Source organism: Barbus barbus (assembly GCF_936440315.1).
Source record: "Barbus barbus genome assembly, chromosome: 13".
Classification (NCBI taxonomy): Eukaryota; Metazoa; Chordata; class Actinopteri; order Cypriniformes; family Cyprinidae; genus Barbus; species Barbus barbus.
The window spans coordinates 15,523,157-15,543,148 of NC_136741.1; the positions used below are offsets into that span (position 1 = coordinate 15,523,157).

General features: G+C 38.1%; 1 protein-coding gene across 2 annotated transcripts in view; it reads left to right on the plus strand.

Moving 5' to 3' along the window:
* Nucleotides 1-4,769: 4,769 nt before the first annotated feature.
* The window catches only part of LOC306879116 (tyrosine-protein kinase RYK-like), a 78,875-nt gene continuing 63,652 nt past the window's right edge, over nt 4,770-19,992 (plus strand). For both annotated transcript variants that reach the window (XM_079431832.1, XM_079431833.1), the window contains exon 1: nt 4,770-5,371. In XM_079431832.1, the coding sequence (XP_079287958.1) occupies nt 5,152-5,371 (220 nt within the window). In that variant the 5' untranslated portion in view covers nt 4,770-5,151. The remainder of the gene's footprint in view (nt 5,372-19,992) is intronic.

Here is a 19,992-nt window from a genome sequence, read left to right on the forward strand (position 1 = left end):
ATGGTCTCTTCACTTTTTAAGGAAAAAATAAAGCCTCGGGTGGGAAACCGTAGAAAAATATGTAAGGATTTTTAACTGATAAACTTTAGTGGTGGGCATTCTTATCCAGAAAACATTCTGAGTTTTAGGACAAATAAACGATGAGGTTATGCTACACCATAAATTGTCACAAGGTGTCGCTATGTTGTAAAAAAAAAAAAAAAATCATGGCTCATGTTCAAGTCTATGGTCCCAGGTAAACTGTGACACAGGAAGTAGATGGTTACGGATATTAAATTCCCTGCGTCTCAATATGCATACTATCCACCCTATCTGCCCTAAATTGTATTGAAAATTACTACTATCACATAGAATGCATATTGGGTCTTGTGTTTTTGAAGAAAGCATTTAAACAAAGGATAAGACTGAAGTTACTGCATTTATGCCATTAGATTAGATTGGTTTCAGCTTTATTGTCAAAGTACAACTACAAAGAAAGCCAATGAAATGCGGTTAGCTCTGACCACAATCTCAGAAAAAAAGGTACAAAAGCAGTCACTGGGGTGGTATCTTTTTAAAAAAGGTACACTTTTGTAACTTTTAGGCACTGATATGTACACTTCAGGTTCTAAATGTCCATATGTGCAAGTACCAGTAGGGACCCTTTAGGTACAAATGTGTAGCTTTTTCACCACCCCAGTGACAGCTTTTGCTCCTTTTTTCTGAGAGTGCAGAAGTGCAAATAACAATGTCTATAAATATGCATATACAAAATACTATCGTGTTCTATAATTGTGCATAAGTATGATAAGATTTGCTTTTATTTCTCCTCTTTTCTACTTGTTTCAGTTTTTATAACCATTTCTTACTATGTGTAAGATGTTGTTTTAAAACGTGTGTGCTTGGCTCAGTGTTGATGTCAGTATAGGTTGTTTGTTCAGTTTTAGTTTTATTTAATTTTAGTTATTTTATTACTTCATACTATATGGATATGAAATAATCTATATATTGAATTTATTTTTATATGTAGGCTATGTATATGTATATGTGTGTTTTTTTGGTGTTTGGCTTAGTGTTATGTTAGAAGCCTTTTGTTGTGTTAATATTTTGAATTGTTTTAGCTTGTTTTTTATTTAAATGTTTAGTATTGAAATGTTGTTGTATGCATTTGTCAATTTTTTTTAATTACTTTAATGTGTGTATGAAGTGACATACTGCCAAGTATGGTGACCCATACTCGGAATTCGTGCTCTGCATTTAACCCATCCAACGTGCACACACACAGCTGTGAGAAGTGAACACACACACACACCGTGAACATACACCCGGAGCAGTGGGCAGCCATTTATGCTGCGGCACCCGGGGAGCAGTTGGGGGTTCGGTACCTTGCTCAAGGGCACCTCAGTCGTGGTATTGAGGGTGGAGAGAGCGCTGGACATTCACTCACCCCACCTACAATCCCTGCCGGCCCGAGACTCGAACCCGCAACCTTTGGATTACGAGTCCGACGCTCTAACCATTAGGCCACGACTTCCCGTGCCGCGACTTCACTATATACATGACGTATATAGTATTTACAGAGTTTTGACTTTTAGTTTTAGTTACTTTTTCTTATTTGTAAGTCGCTTTGGATAAAAGTGTCTGCTAAATGACTAAAAGTAAAGTAAGTATGAGGTTGAGCAAGCAGAGACCAGCTCAGTGCAAGAGACAATGTGTACATACAGAGAACAAAATCTTATAAATTGTATAAAGTCTATAATGAGCTTTATGATGGTTACTTTGCATATTACAAACTATTTGAAATTTAAGGAAACAAACTGATACAAATGTTCTTATACATCCATCAGAGATTTATCAAATAATTATTCAGTGACATCATTAGAGAAATATAGTGATAAAATAAAATCAACCTTAATAATTAAAGTTTTTTTTTTTTTTTTTAAAGTGATATTATTAATTTCAGACATATTATGTTTGAGATTATATCTTCAGTTCTTTTCAGGTCACAGATCCCTCACTGCATATTCCATAAAACTAGTGTTGCTATTTAAGTAGCCTACAGTGCTATTTTAATATAACCGTTATTACATACTTTGTTATGACTGCATGTTAAAACAATAAAAAAAAAAAAAATGAAAACTATTGATGTACAGAGCCACATTACATTTGAACTTTATACATTTTAATGTAGGAGGTACAATGAAACATTTAGATACTTTTGTTTCTTAACTTTTAAAGTATTTTTACTTTACTAAATTTAAAAAAAGTATCTGTATTTTATCAGAGTGTTTTTCTTTGGAAAATTTGTACTTCACTACATTCCAAAGCATAATGTTGTACTTTGTACTGCACTACATTTCATATATATATATATGGTAAAGGTAATATATATATATTACCTTTAATAGTTACGAACATTTAAAATTATACATTTAAAATAGTACTTTATAGTAAAACTTTGAATCACTTTTACTTGAGTATTAAATTATATTTTATATGAAACGTAGTGCAGTAAAAAGTACAATATTATGCTTTGTGTAGCAGTATGAGTCAACTCATAACGAGCTTGCGTTCTTTTGGCCAATCACTGCCACCGGCTCCCCCCATAAATACAGGTAGTAGTCCGTCTGACTGACCTCTTGCTCGCTGGTGACGGAAGTTTGTCATACTTCCGGGTCACTCATTCCGTGCGCTGCTCTGCTGTGCTACAGGTAAAGTAGCAGCGTTGTTGTTTGTTGCCTTTATTTAATTGGTATCGGCTGCCGTTATGTTTACTATGCATTGAACGCTTATAGATCTCCGGTGGGCGGGCCAGTCCTTTACTCCGTTGTTCAACGCACTTAAAAGCGGAGGTTATCGAAAGCTGCCTGTACTGTTTGTACCCTTTGAGCTGCCTCCTCCTGGGTGATACAAAATGCTGCTTGATCGGTATGTAGGATACATGAGGTGGGATTCATTTGTTTGATTTGGGGTTAATTAATTTTTTTATAAATAACAGGAACTGGGCTGGTTCATCTGGAGATTGACGTCAGTTGCAGAGCATTTATTCACTAGCTGCTGTTTTGCCTGGATTGCTGTTTGTTTCACGTACATTCTGAACATTGTTCCATCAATCTTAACATTATTTGATTACTGTACGTCCGTCCTGGAGTGTTGCTTGCCTAACGTGTATATTTTGAACATTGTATCAGCACTTTATTCGATCGCGCTGTCTGCTTGTCCGGGACAGCTGTTTCCTCGTGTGTTTTGCACCTACGTACCAGCAACTCAACGTTAATCGATCACTGCAGTGACTGCACTGCTGTCTCTTTACTGCAGATTTTGAACATTGTATTACCAGCTCTACTCGATCGCTGCATGCCCGCTTTGGACAGCTGTTAATGTGTACGTTTTGAACATTTATATCAGCAATTTGACTTGATCATTGCCCGCCCGTTCTGCCTTCACGGCCACTGGGCAATCACAGCCATACGGTCGAATGTGTGAGCCTCCAGTCCGATGTGGGCCAGTATTTTAAACTGGTTGAATGCAGCTAAAAAGGGGTTGGCTCTTTATAGTTATAATTTGGGCTAAATGTTTCTATTTTCTTATTTTGTTTTTCATTTAGTTAATTTGCATTTCTAGTTTGTTTCTTTATTAGTGATTCTAGTTTATCTTAGATAAATGTATTAACTGGATTAGTTTATTTATATTTTGTCTTATTACTGAATTTGTTTTCCTTGGCCAAGGTTTCATTGTACTTTTTGTTTATTTTGTTTTCCTTTGTTTAGTGAGAAATGTCTTTAGAATTGATCTTATTTTTCTAGTTTACTGCCTCTTGGAACCATTGTTGGTTCTGGCAGTTTGGTTATTTTGTGATTGAAGTTTATTTCAATTCATTTTCTTCCTTTAAATATTACATTGTCTCGTTCTGTTGAGTGAATTCCCTTTGATCGTGTGTTTGTGTCTGTTTCAGTTGTTTGCCGAAGGTGGTGGTATTGGTGTCCGGGTGGTGGTATCCCCTTCCTGTGTGCTGTGTTCACTGTTGTGTTTTTTTCTTTAGTGTTTGTGTGTTCACGTGGTGGCCTGCCCTGGGATTTCTTCGTGCCTTTGTGACTCCTTTCTCCTCCATCGGTAGGCCTCAGCAAGTATGAATGTGTTCTGAATTGTGTTTTAAATTTATTGAATAAAATTTGTATCTCTTTTAAAATTTGAACCTCGTCTCTGGCTGAATTGTTTACTTACCTGTGTGTCCTTAAGTGAATCAATAGTAGTGTGTAATTAGGAAATACAGAATCATTCTCTGGGTGAAATTCCCAGGGTGGCGTAGTCGGTGTTTTTGGGGTAGGTTCCACCTAGCCTATAACTTCCTCAGTACTGTTTGGCTCTCTGCATCGCCACATTCTTGGCGTAGTCGGTGTTTTTGGGGTAGGTTCCACCTAGCCTATAACTTCCTCAGTACTGTTTGGCTCTCTGCATCGCCACATTTGGAATTTTATTAAGTAAAAGTTTTCTAAAGAAAGCACTGATAAAGTACAGGCACTTGAAAAGTACTTTTACAGCAGAGTAAAAATACTTCACTACTGTCCGCCTCTGGAAAGTTGAAAACGCATACTTTCATATTTCACAAAAATGAGTTTGAAATCAAATTGATTCAACTGGCAGTAACTGGCGTAGGCAAAAGCTCACAGTTGTCACCTGCCCTTATTATTATTATTACATTAAACACACACCACCCCAGGAGCGCGCCCGTAAACGTCGATGAGTGCGCGCACTAGTTTTAAATGACTCCCCCTCCCTCCCCTTTCTTCAATGAAAGCTGAGATTGCGGGGGGGGCGGGGTGGAAAAGACCATGAAAGGACAGAGGTGGAGGACACTTTTAAGGGCTTTTTGTTTGGGATAGTATTTGTGGCTTGTCCCCCGTCTTTTTATTTTAAGAAATAGAAGCTAAGGACTTTTTCCCAGGAGAAACACAGCGCTTTAACAGCGTCCAACCGGTCCCGCCACTGAAATCGAGCGCGAGCTAACAGAAGTTAGCTGGACTGCTATCGGCGGCGGGTGAGGGGTCGACAGAGAGCGCCGTCATCAAACCTAGTAACATGTCGCCCTCGGGAAGAAGTAGCTCGAGCTTTGGATGAGGTTCCGTGGCGCAGTTCGATCGCAGAGACTTTTTGACGCGACGGTGGGTTGTGATGTTTCCGCCAGCGCGGGGCTCCGGTGGAGGCGCGGCGTCGGCGGTGTCCCGGGGCTGGCCGCATACGGTACTGTGGAGACTAAGGGGTTTCTTTCTCCTCCTGCTTCTCGAAGGGGCCCGATGCCTCACCAACCCGAGCAATGCACCGGGCATAAACAATAACAACAGGCCGAATGTGAACGTCTTCATGAGCGAGGAAGAGGTCAAGAAACTCCTGGGTGCGTATACTTTATTTCTTCGTCTGCTCAACTATATTCCTGCTCTATCCAAAGTTTTGCTTGGAACTAGAAGTTGTTGGCACTCTGTCAAACTAACTTAATTGCCTCTAACTAACTACTAAAAGCTAACTCTTGTGTGTGTTTAGCGTCCAGACGTACACACGTTGTTTCAAACATGCTCACAAACTGCTAAAAACTTTGTTGTTGTTGGTTAGCTCTCCATATGTTAGGTTTGATAGGCCAAAACAATCCGCAGCGTCCTTGTAACCTTAGTTTATTTTTAAGAAAATCGCTAATGTCTGCTCAGAAATGTTACAAAATGCACATGTGAATGTAGTTTTGTTAGGTCAGCATGCTATTTAACAAGAATTGAAGGCCATTGGGTTTGTCATTAGGTCGAAACCGGTTGCTAGAAAGTTTTTCCAAGTGTATTCCAATGCTGTCCTTGCTTGTGATTTGTAAGGTTTATATCTCACACATGCTCAAGATACAGAGCAGAGGTGTATGAGCTGATCTGAGTCATTCATTCTCATTGGTTTGTGTCAGAATTAGTTGACACAAAAGCCACACAATGGATTGTTCCTTAGAAGCTCTTTCTGCTTTGTCAGACCAGTCAGTAAACACTGTAAATGCAAATTCAATGCACATTTATCCCTGGGAAGCGTTTTGTTGCCGCTGTTGATCATTATATAGCCAAAAAGTACTTAATCCAATCCTTTAAGCTTGTAATGAGAATCAGAGATTTTTATAACGTTATAGCAGACTACTTGCATAAAAATACAATGCATTATTGTTATTCTGTATCTCTCAATAATGTCTTCGTATGGTGCCATTTAAATTCGGGATGCACGATATTGGATTTTTGCTGATATCCGATATGCCGGTATTTTTCAACTCATTTTGGCCGATACCGATATATTTCCTTTTGTTTGGAAACAACACCAAATCTCTCCTGTGCAGAAATTATAAGCAACATATTTTTCATTTTCGTTACTTTTTAACAAGAACTTATTTGTTAGAATTAAATCAACAAAGTTTTTTTTTTTATATTACATTGAAGCTTTGACAATAACTATAAATAAACTATATCAGTCGCTGCAGATGGTCTAAAGCAAGAGTTGTAAAAATTCAGAAAATATTTTAGAGCTTATGAGTTGTTTAAAAAATAAAACTCTCATTACACATTTATGAATAAATCAGTATAAACAAAATTATTTAATTTACAAGTGTCATGTTTTTTTTTTTTCTCTCTCATGTAAGCTATAGCTTCTGACCTTTAAATCAAAACATACTCATTATTTTATGACCTAATTACTGCTTTATTTGATCAGAAACAGAGTCTAAATGTTATTTGTGTAGGCTTTTTACTTTTAATTTAATTAAAAGTAGGCCAACAGTGCCCCTACAGATTAAAACTCCTTACCGAGAATTGTATTATGTGCTAACTAGTATCATAGGCCTATCTTAATTATTATCTGATTAGTAACCATGGTAACTTTTGTCAGATGAAGTCATTGTTTACAAATAAACTCTGACAGCACCTCCTGGTTCTTCCTCATATCCTTGAGGATCGGCAGGCACTAAATTGGGATTTTATATGCAAATGACTATAATTTAGATGTATTTTAGAAATGGACAAACACGAACATAAGAGGCTGATTTTACGTTTTAAAGCACAACTGTTTTTTGTTGTTGTTTAAAGAGATGTGTTATAGCTACGTTGCTCAATGCATCACAAACTTGTAGGTTATAAAGTGCTAATAAAATGTTTTCATGGCAAGCTCAATGTTTCCTTGTTTATATCTTAATAAAATATTTGAGCCTATATTGATTCTCTTACTATTTTTAAAGGTTCCTATATTATAGTAAATAAGTGTCCACGTAACATCAGATATTAAAAATCCAATTATTCATGTATCCACACCCTCATTGTGTGTGCGTGTTCAAATCTGTGTACGGGATGAATTTAGATTCATTAACACTCGATCATTGTGGCCATATAGACCTGCATAACTATCGAATATTAAATCATTCAGAGCTGTAAATCTGGAGCTTCTGTCACCTAAAACAAATTCCTTGTATGTGTAAACATACCTGGCAATTAAGCTCATTCTGATTCTGATTACAAAACGGCTAAATCTCAAATAGTGGATAATTTTTATCAACATCGCCAAATGACTACTTCGTGTAGCCTACTGTGAAAAGTGCAATAATATCTGACTTCATTTAACGTGCTATAGCATAGGTAGGACTATATCATGGCCACGGATTAAGAATTTGTTCCCCAGACTTAATTCGTGAGCCGCTCATATTACACAGCTCTGTTCTGCCCGAACGAAGTACTTGGAGATGCCGCCATCAAGTGTTTGACAGGAACTTAATCTTAATTCATCATAAATTACAAAAAAAAAAAAAACATATTTGCTAATTCATTCTAACTGCACTTAGAGTTAGCACTTAATATTTCTATTGTACAGCCAAACAGCGTAGATCATTCGTAAAAACGTATATAAAAGAGTGCTCATGCGCAACCACCAATAACACCAATAAGCTCTGCTGTATTATAAAAAAATGAAATTGGGGGTGGGCGGAGCGACACGTGTTGCCCCACCTTAATGTGTCTCCCCGCCCCATCGTCCAGAGTGCACTCTGGGGCTACTCCATCCATCTGCTCTCTACCACAGGTTGTTTTTAGAATTGTATTAAAATGCCTACGATCTATTAGAGAGTAGGCATGTAGAAGATTTTGTTCAGCAGGTTTTTCAACAAAGCTTTGATCATGTTGGTAATTTAGAGGCCTTAAAAGGTCATGCATCAAATATGATACAGTAGGCTTTATAGGGTTAAATGAAAGCGCATTTTCATACCTTTGCCATACTCTTTTAATCATAATGGAAAACTATATGTATGATTAGGCAAGTAAAATCATTAATCATTGCCTATGATTAGGCAAGTAATTCAAAGGGCTGGTAAAATCACTCTGGACCCCTCACATCCAGCACACTCCCTTTTTGAACTGTTACCGTCTGGTTGACGTTACAGAGCTCTGAGCACCAGAACGACCAGACACAGGAACAGTTTCTTCACTCAGGCAATCCATCTCATGAACACTTGACAATAAACGTGGAACACACAACTATAATACATTATCCATTCACCACACTCACTTACTTTATTTAAATTTTTCTCATTTCTAATTTGCACATACTTGACCTGTACATACATAGTTGTCTATATTATATATTGTGTTTTTGCTGCTTTGTACATTGCCTATTTGTATATTATTCTTTTATAATATGTGTTCTGTCCTGTTGCTGTCTTTGTTGCACTGTGGAGCTTCTGCCACTACAACAAATTCCTTGTATGTGTAAACATACTTGGCCAATAAAGCTCATTCTGATTCTGATTAGTTAACAACATGTTGTTTGTAGGGGTCGACCGATTATCGGCCTGGCCGATTATTGGCACCGATATTACACATTTTTATGATAATCGGTATCGGTCATTTTCAAAACCGATGTGCCTATAAAATTATTTAATTTTGAAACGCGCTATTTGGCTCTGATGCAGCCTGTCGGAACTCACCACTCTGTGGCCTAGAGCAGTCTCCGCCCACCGCGCATCTGATTTGTTGAGAGTCAGGAGTCCGACCAATCAACGTGGAAGACTAAAGGCACTCTCACACCGAAAGCGCTTGCTAACTGGTGCTGCTTCATCACGCATCAGTTATCTCTCAAAGGCAGCAGCAGACGTTGCTCAAGTTGCAATAAATTACAATCCACTGCACTGAAGTTGTAAAAACCTCAATATTATCTATTTATGGTTTCCGAGATGGGGGAAACGCAGGGGGAAACGCGGAATCCAGCGTTTACTGTATAACGCGGAGTCACGGAATTAGTCAAAGTTTGGATGAATTGATCAAAAGTAGGTCAGTACACTTAAATCGACTCATGATATGGACTATCTGTAAACATTAAGCTGCAAAAAGACTATTTAAATATGAATTCTGCATGTTCGGCGTGTCTCTGTATATGTGAATAGCACAGACGCGCGGTTTTGACACACACACACACACACACTGAAGTGCGCGACGCTCGCGGTGTTTTCTGCATCTGCCATGTCACTAAATGAGGACATAAATATATGAACATCATCCCCAGAACTGCTCTGAGAGTTACTTCATGAGCATTTGACTGTTTCGTTTGAGTAAAACGATCGTCATATCATAAATAGGCTACAGAAACTTAAGAGGTCCTCATGGCAACCCGTCAAAATAAAAGTTTGGTTTATTTACTAATGAGTGAAGTGAAGTGACATTCAGTCAAGTATGGTGACCCATACTCGGAATTCGTGCTCTGCATTTAACCCATCCAACGTGCACACACACAGCAGTGAACACACACACACACCGTGAACACACACACACCGTGAACACACACCCGGAGCAGTGGGCAGCCATTTATGCTGCGGCGCCCGGGGAGCAGTTGGGGGTTTGGTGCCTTGCTCAAGGGCACCTCAGTCGTGGTATTGAGGGTGGAGAGAGCGCTGGACATTCACTCCCCCCACCTACAATTCCTGCCGGCCCGAGACTCGAACCCGCAACCTTCGGATTACAAGTCCGACTCTCTAACCATTAGGCCACGACTTCCGCGACTTAATGCTACTACAATTATTACAACTTTTGTTTAAAAGAACAATCACACAATACGCTATTTCTTCCATGATTTAATTTTAATAGTAAACCCATTTGTTTGCCAAAAAATAGAGTTCAACTCTCATTTGATTAAAAGATAAATTAAATTAATGTTTTATGCCTTCATTTGCACTGCACTGTAAATGAAAACTAATGGAAATTACTGTCACATAGGCCAAGACTAAGATACTGTCACATAGGCCAAGATTAGGATGACGGAAATTGGGACATTTCAATAGGCTATTGAACCAAGTGAGCCTATAACAGGCTATTAGTGTTATAGTTTCATTAAAATAGTTGCGGTCTTCTTCGCAACTTCTACAATGGAGCTATGAAGACAATTAAATTATTTACACTTATTATATACATTGCGCTTTTTAAATTAATCAATTGATGTGCATAAGATGATGAATTGAATAGTCACCTCTTGTAGGTTATGATTTAGTCAACCGAAAATAATTAATGAAGAATTATGAGAGGTTATGCTATTACACATACATTTCTAACATGTAAATTATTGAAACCAAATACTTACATTTCCCCAAGCTGTTTAGCTGTAGTATTTAGTATTCATAGGCTTAATCATGAAGCATACAGTGGCCCCACTTCTAACTCTCTCTTTATATATTACCCTTATTGTAGATGGATGCATGGGGGAAGAGAAGAGTAAGAAGTGCAACCAACACTAGGGAAGGCCATTTTTGTCAGAGCCCTTGTTATTCTTAATTTTGACATTCATTTTCATTTTTACACCAGACATATATATCGGTTCAATATATTGGTTATCGGTCTACTTTGTCTGTAATAATCGGTATCGGCATCGGCCCTGAAAAACACATATCGGTCGACCCCTAGTTGTTTGTGTTTGTTTATGATTTAATGGCTTTGCCTAAATGTTACATTTATGCAGAATATAGTCCTCTTTCCAGACTAAAGGGCCAAACTAGATGTTTTGTACTCTAATTTAATGCATTCATTCATTGTTCTTGAAGATAAAAGGACTTGGATGCCCTTGATATGTTTGTATTCAGAGTAGATTTTTGATTCCACACCACTGTGATTTATGCGGTGAGAGCTGATTAGTGGTTGTTAATTGCCGGGTATTTGTGACTGGGCTTATAAGCAGTCATTATCATTGCTAATGTCACAGCGTAGTTAATGAAAGGGTTGGAAGCTGGAGCATCAATTTCCTGCTGGAAAGAGGAAGCGGAGACAAGGGCATTTTGGAGCAGCCTTGTTTGAACTTGTTTTGAGGGTTTACCCTTTCAGCTTAAATTGAGAGCAATTTCTATTAGACTGAAAATAAAACAGAAATTATGGCCCGGTTTCACAAACAGGGCTTAGACTAAGCCAGGATTAGGCCATAGTTTAAATAGGACATTTAAGTAACTTTTATAAACATGCTTAGAAAAAAACATTACTGGGGTACATCTTGAGACAAAACAAAGGCACTGATATATTTTAAGATCAGTCAGTGCAAGTTTATTTCAGTTGAAACTGCTCAGACTTATGTAATGTGATGCAAATGCTGTAGCATTTAGCTTGAACTCTGAATGTTGCCATAGGGAGTATAAGGTTTCAAATGAGGCAGTACTTTTTTTTTTTTTTTTTTTTTTTTTTTTTTTTTTTTTTTTTTTTTTTTTTTACATTTGAATGCTTTGAATTTTAGATGTTTGTCCGGGGGGGGGACAAACATCTAAACGATTGGATAGGGGATACGATTGGATCCCCTAAAGGGATTTCCTAATTCCTAAAGGTTAATAATTTAAAAAAACTGTCAATACTTGGTTACACAGAACTTTATTACATTAATTCTCTCCTCCTCTCCTACTCTTTCTTCAATGCCTAACAAATCTATTTCTTTCTCTCCCTGACCTTGTCTTTCTGCTTGAGCAGCACTAGTTGAAGCCTGAAAATATTGTAAACAATAACATAACTAATTACACTGGTCGGACTAAGCTCTGTTTCAGACTGATACCTCCGGTTCAGGATGGTCCTCATCCTCAACACGTACCTTTTTCAGTCGCGGAAAATACTTTTCAATACTCATCTGGATTGAAGCAGCAAACATTCGGTGTAAGAGTAAAGAAACGACATAATTTATAATACGTTTATTTGATTCACAGCTGCTACATATAGTGTTTTGACCTCGACAACCCAACTAGGCTAGCCTACATTTTACCGCAAACTTGCGACTAGTTAACTTTCTAAAGAAGGCGCAATCGCATTTGCTAAGGGTCGGGACTTACAGTAACATCAACACACTGAAACTATTGTATTCAGAATATAAAATATTTTATAGCACTTTTTAATCTGTGATTGTGTGTTAAAAGTGTTCACGAGATACCAACCTTTCGCCAGCCGTCTTCTCTCCACAGATGATCCAGACAGATGTGGTGTGCACGGAGGGGAGGGGCTGTGTGCGTGTGTGTGTGTGTGTGTGTGTGTGTGTGTGAGGGAGAGACGCGTGAGTGACAGAGAGATGAAGAGAGAGCAGGGAAAGGAAATGCAGTTGAACGAATTCGCTGCGTGTTTTAAATAGCGTACAAAAGAATAACGAAACGCAATATGTGACGGTCGGTATTCATTTTTTTTATTTTTGGTCTGTGTTGAATCTGTGGCGGTCGGAATTTAATCTGTGGCGCACCGCCACAGATTCGTCTATGTGTGGGAAACACTGGGGTTTATTTAGTTTTTTTTAAATGCAGACTGGTTTGAAAGATGATTATCCCTCTTTGGTCTCATACCTCTGTTATTCTCTGTAAAGCTGACCTGTAGGGCTGTGCGATTTGGGGAAAATATCTAATTGCGATATTTTTGACACGCATTGCGATTTTGATTTGCGATTTTAAGCTTCAGCTCAATATTGTCAATAATGTGACGCACAGTATGAGTATCGTTACCCTGCTGAAAAAACAAAAACAAACAAAAAAACAATAGAAACCATCACAGAAATTCTTACAGTTTCCATAAAAACCATTACAAAATTCCTTTTTGTTTTGGGCATTATTCCAATAGGAATTAATGTTGTTCTATTGGTTGCCATCTGCTAGATTACATCCCACCAATAGAATGCATCGAATACCAGTAGACACCATTATAGTTTACATTAAAACCAGTGCAGTTCCCATTATAACCCTTAAATCCATTAAATTTTCTATTGTGTTTTGGGAGGGATTCTACCTTTTTTTTTTTTTTTTGGCGTTTTTATCTGCTGGGAAGATTATAATGGTATTACTACTTTTACAGAATTACTGAATTTCACAAAATATTTGTTTATTTTTTATAAATAAAGAACTGTATTTCTTTAGTCAATTATTAAAGTATTACGTTACACGTGCTGATTTATTCATTTTTAAGTATTTGGGATTTTAAGAACAAGTGGGAAATGTGCTGAATGTTTCATTTCATCCAAGTGAAATTGGCAAGCAGTTAGACTTAATTTACATTAGTTTTAAACGCGGAGCCAGGCACGAGTTGACACAGGTTGGCCTCGTCCATATTGCCAGATGCGCTCTTGAGAGACTTGCGGAGCAGAACCGGGCGTGAGACCGTGAGTATAAAAGAGCATTACGAGACAGGCTGCGTGTAAACGGCTCGTCCGTGAGATGCGCAGCGTGGGGCAGAGCGGAGCGAGTATTCAGAGACACGGGCTGTGTGTGCAGTCTTCTGAATTGGCGAACATGCATTATAAACTTATTTCAAATTAATCTGTTGGGGAGATAAAATGTCTAAGATAACGTTCATGTAGCCTACTAATAAAAACATCGAAAAATTTATCTTTTATTCTCCAGTACTGAAAGCAGAACCGATAAGGGAGCTCAAGGGCACCTCAGTCGTGGTATTGAGGGTGTAGAGAGCGCTGGACATTCACTCCCCCCACCTATAATCCCTGCGGGCTCGAGACTCGAACCCGCAACCTTTGGATTACGAGTCCGACTCTCTAACCATTAGGCCACGACTTCCCAAAATTAATCGCACAGCCCTACTGACCTGCATATTTTTTGTCACGACTGGCTTTGGGAACAGAGTTCATAGCTATGAGTGCCTCTTACTGGGTGTTATGCATTACTGTGTCTCCTCAGTGATGATTGATTAACTTTATGGTGGGCTTTTACACTCTTTGATCACATCGGGTTTTTGTCAACATGTCGTCTGTAGTTTTATGCGGGGTGTTCTGGCATTTGTCTTGTGATGGGCGCTGGAATGGAGCTTTTTAAATTTTATTTTAGAGGAAAGTGGAATGGAGCTGCTCTTTCAAAAAAATAAAAATAAAAAAATTAACACTGCTCAATGTCATTTGCCCCTTCGCTCTTCTGCTGCTGTCACTTTTTTTTTTGTGCATTCTGGGATCCTTAAACCAACTCAGACTGTATTCATTTTGAACCTGAAGGTTTGTGTCATGTAGCATAAACTTCACATAAGAATTGCCAACAATCACGGTCTTTCTTTGTTACCATGTTTTTTCCCCCTCTCTGTCTGGTTCAACAATGGGTGCTGCCCATCTTGGAATCAAAACCACCTTGTTATGCTGCAGTAGACTGAGGGCCATTGTCAGCATGGGGCTGTGAGTAGAAGTGCATTCAGGGCCGGCGCTCCGCACACGCACATCACGCACTGCGCGTAGGGCACCAAGTGCTTGGGGGGGGCACCAAAAAATCTGGGTCGTGAAAATATCATCACAATATAGGCTACTAGTATAAATAACAAATAAAATATTTCTAGCATGTTAATATACAAAAGCAATACAAAAGTAATATAGGCCTAGACCAAATTAGTCGAGAAAAAGGTGAATCTCTGTGCCAGTCTCCCTCTGGTGCCCCCCCTTCCCCACCTCCCAGTGGTCTGTTCAATTATGCTTCAATCAATTTCAAATTTGGCCGACACCGACCTCAGATATGGCCTCGAAAAGGCACCAAGAGTCGGGGGCGGAAAAAAGAAAAAAGAAGAGACAGCGGGATGATGCTCGCGGGTCGCTTGCAGGTAAGACAATGTTTTAAATAAAAATGTTAGTTTTGTGCGTGTAGTATGCATGTCCAGGGGCGTCGGCGCGTCCGCGTCGCTTGTAGTGCAAAAGATCCGGGGCTTTAGCCCTGCATGTTGAGTCTTTTATTTTAACGGGGTCCGGGGGTTTCTCCCCCGGGAAATTTTGAAACTTGGGCTGTTAAAGATGCAGTTTGTTTGAGAAGGAAAGGAAGGCCAATCGTTGGGGTCCTCATCGTCATATTTGAATGACAAATAAAGCTAATTTTCCCCCTAGGTAGGCTATACGTTACAGATGTGTGTGCATATAGCTATTAGTGCAGAACGTTCCCTATTGTAATTTCTTCGCTTCAATATAATGCCTATCTGCCTCTTGGTAAGGTGAACTTTAGAAAAACCCTGCAACTGAACGTGATGTGATTTTGCCAAATTAGACCGCTTAGATAAAGTTTTTTCGTTGTTGTTCTATGCGGTCATTTTCAAGAGGTTCGGCCAAGGGCGACATCTTTTGGTGAAACTGAAATTAGAAAAAAAAAACCACAATCTCAGTGTTTGTATATTTTCATATTCACAGAGTTGTCAAATTATTTGGGCTGGGAAAAGATTAATCTCGATTAATCGCATCCAAAATAAAAGTTTGTGTCTACATGATATATGTGCGTGTACTGTGTATAATTATTTTGTATATAGAAATTATATATACAAAATAATTATACAAAATTATATATACAAAATAATTATACAAATTTTTTTTTTCAAAGCTGAAACTCATCAAAACGTACCTGCGTTCATCAATGGGGCAGGAACGTTTAAGTGGTCTGGCTGTCATCAGCATCAATGGGGACGTGGCTCAGAAACTGTCATATGATGACCTGATAGCTGATTTTGCAGCTAGGAAATGTAGGCGTGTGCCTCTGTAGGGCCTCTGACAACTGATGGTAGTGAAAATGTTTAATATAGTTCTATAGAATAGCAGAATGGTCTCTTTATAGAGATGTAGTCCCTCTGTTGAGTAAATTCTACTGTGCAGTTATGTATGGTTATTTGCAGTTTAAAATGTGCACTTTAAAATTCATACTTCATAAAATTCATACTCTTATACTGTTATTTGCACTTTTAACTTTCTGTGTTTACATTGTTCTGTTCCAATTATTTATTTGCAGCAGTTATTTTGGAAGTAAAGAGAACCTAACTAAGAAATTCTGAATGGTAGTTATTTCTTTGGGGGGGGCACCGCCAAGCGTTTGTGCTTAGGGCACCCAAATGGCTAGCGCCGGCCCTGAGTGCATTTATCACAGGGACATCAGCAGCTTGTAGTTTTGCACTGCCAGTGCCTCAACGAATCAGGTGTCCACTGTTCTACACAGGAGTCTGATTACCACTGAAATGACCTCATCCTATACATGTTCTATAGTGACTCTGATGTATGTGAAAGGAGATCTCACTGCTGATTACTGCAAATGATGAAAGGCAATGTTTGATGTGATATTTACATTCGTACCACAATCTGCCCTCTCAGATCCTTGAGTTCACTCCGTATAGCATGAAAGTAAACTTCTTCTTATGGAGACTGCTGGTGAAAGCGTGTTTTGATGGTGGTTGCTAAAACACTTGCTTTCTATTTCAGAGCCATTTTGCTCAATTGTTTTGTTTTTGGCAGTCATGTGCTGCCTGAGAAAAATATCATTTAATTCACGTCATTGATCTCATGACTGTAATGAAATTTTAGAAGTATGGTTGTGGAGATCAGTATAAAATCAGATGAGCTGAGTATATGTTAAGCACTATCATCTCAAAGTATCAGCGGAGCAATGAAAGAGGGTGAGAAGTAAAGATACTTTTCAATGAGGTAAATACTTTTTTTTTTTTTTTTTTTTTTTTTTTTTAAAAAGCTTTGTTTACCACAATGATTTTTGGAATTTTTCTCCCTTGTAAGGATCTATGGCTTTCCCCTGTGACATCACTGCCTCATCTAGCCTCATGCTGTTATAGTAAAGAGAGAAAGCTTTCACTCTCTCCTTCAGAGTCCCACCACCACAGGGATGAAAAATCTCAACTATCCAGCTCTTCATTGCTAACAGACAGCGTCAGCCCTCTTGTGTCTGAGTTATTTTGGGGGATCATTAGATGGCCTTGCACAGTATATGGCAAAACATGGAATGTTTAGGTCACAAAACACATCTACTCTGATTTACGATGTAAACTTGCTGCCTATGAAACATTTTTCTCTTGTAAAAAGTGGAAACGCCTTGATTAGATTCATCAGACAGATGGTTACAGCTCTTTTAAGGGTTTAGGTTGCTGTGTTCCAGTTAGTTAAATGCATTCACAGTCAGTTTGACGTCTGTAATGTAATAATAATAATGTATTTCAGAGTAAAGTATGACCTTGTAATTTAAGAAAGTTTACCAAGTCTGATGCCTGTGAGATTAAACCTTAAATGGTTTTGGTGAAAGCCATAAAGGAAAATTGAGTTAGAAATCGATATACCCGCTATATGTGGGTAAAAATGAGCCGTGGTGGGTAACGTTGTCAAATCACTAGCCAATTTGGCGGGTTACTCATTAATTTCTTGGGGAAGTTCATGCAAGCCAAATCTGCGCAGGTTTAGTGCAAAAACTGAACTCGTGACACGTCATGACATTATCGAGTATATTGCAAAAAACCTAACAAAACAGACCTACAGAGTGCACGCATATGCGACGTGATGAAGTCTGGTTAGACTTAGTGCGCGTGTGCATTTAGAGTGTGTTCTTTCACTGCATGATTCAGTCTATTAATATGCATTAAGAATGATCACATAATTCAGGATAAGGGGGCAGAAAATGTATATTTTTATCCATTCATCTAGTTAATCAATATCACACGAAGAGTGCAGTTTTTTCTTAAAGAATCGGCATTGATTTTATACAACAGTTCAATCAAAAAAAAGCACAAAACATTCAAAACGCAGCCACAGCCTTATTTTGCGTCTCTCAGCAACATGAGTGTTTCCTTTCTGAATGAATCAACCATTAAATGATTTGGTTCAATCGCAACGACTCAGTGACTTGCTGCCACCTACTGGTGGGTTTAATTTCACATTTAAAAGTGTTTTTTTTTTTTTTTTTTTTTTTTTTAATTTCAAATATCAGTATTCAACGTTTCATGTTTAAAATATCAAAACTTTATTTATGCAGTTGTAACTGCAGGTTAAAGCATTCGATGTCCCTCTAAGCTGCATTAACATGTGAAAATATATCTAAATGCCATAAACTTCTGCAAAGATTAATTTTCTTTATACTGATTTCATTCGTTTAGTAACAGCTAAATGTATTATTATTATAATTGATTGATTAAATGTAAGAATTTGACTCGAAGGATGATGCACACTTTTAGAAAAAAATCTTTATAAAGGTAAAAATGCTCATAAAAGGTTAAAATCAATTTAAACTTATTGGAAAAGATTAATTTCCATCACTGAAATCAGAATTTGAAGAATATCAAAAACTATAGGAGCCAGATGTCCACGGTAGTCCTTAAGATATCAGCACAATAACACACACAGCAAAATATCGTCTAACTATCTTTATCGATAAAATCCCAGAAAATATAGACCCCCCCCTCAAACTGTTGGCTTATTTCTGTTTTTTTTTTTTTGTTTGGCTAGTAGAAGTTATGAATTGCCGGTAACTTAAAAATTTTGCAGCGAAATTGGCTGGTGAGTGAAAAAGTTAATTTCAATATTCATGTACTTATGTATTTTATTTTACATTTTATTTATACTTTTTTTCTTGGGTGTAATGTGGAATAACAAGCTTTCCTGTAGATCAAATGGTATAGCATGGCATAACCAATGGTAGGCAAGCATAGGTAGCATGGTAGGTAGCATAACCAATTCAGCTCATGTGTTCCCTTTTAGATTCATATTCTTAAAATACTTGGCTAATTCATGATGATTCCTAGGTTTTTGCAAGGTCTACAAGCAAAACTTTAGAGAGGTTCTGAACACTTTGACACATTCGGCCAGTCCACAAGAAACTTGAGAAATGTAGCAGCTCAATTTTGTTACAGTTCCTTGTGTAGTTCCTCCTGCCAAGTGAGTTTCTGTCTTGGATCAAAGATCTAAACTGCATGCTCAAATGATACAAACCCCTGGAGAAACATTCTCTGCAGGGCTACTCTTGTGATGGGCTATTTGACTTCTTCTCTTTGGTGTTTTTCCAGAGCAAGCTTCATCTCGCTGGTCTCGCAGTGTAAACCAGTCTTGAGGAGTGTTCTCCACTCACCCAAAAACCTCAATATCACTGCCTAACTCTTGTCAAAAGGAAAGGTTACATCTCTTGGAGATGTTGGCCTTTGTCTTTATCTTCAGCTGGCTTTCTCCTCTGACTCCATATTAGGAGAGACCTCAAGAGGTTGAGGTATTTGGCCTGGCCCAGTCTTTTATCAGTAGTTTCCATGGCAGCGTGAAAGGGAGGTGAGTGAGTTGCTGATTTAAATCAATGTGTTTATGCAGGGTTGATTCTGGTACTTAGGAAAAACAGCAAGAATGGACATGAGACCAAATTGATAGTGTTATGCGCAGATCTCATTTAATGAAGTTTGTCCACTGACTCACCACAAAACTTGAGGGCTAGTTAGAAAGCACATTTATGTCAAATAGTTTTTCGCTGTTTCATTATTAATGCTAACTACGATGGAAATATGCAGTAATCTACAAGGGATTCTATTTCCGGAAGGGCTTCTATGTCTGCTATGTTGTGACTGGCAGCCTGGTTGTGTTTTAGTGAAGGTTTCATTTAAGTTTGAATATTATTTTGCTTGACTTTAACAGCCATAATAAAAAAGCCCATTCATTAATTACCTCAGATCTTAGAAAGTAATTTAAAGAAAACAAGAATGTTCAAACTGTGATGTTTGTTTATTTTATGGTGAGTGCTTGAAGAGAGTATGAGACCGTATG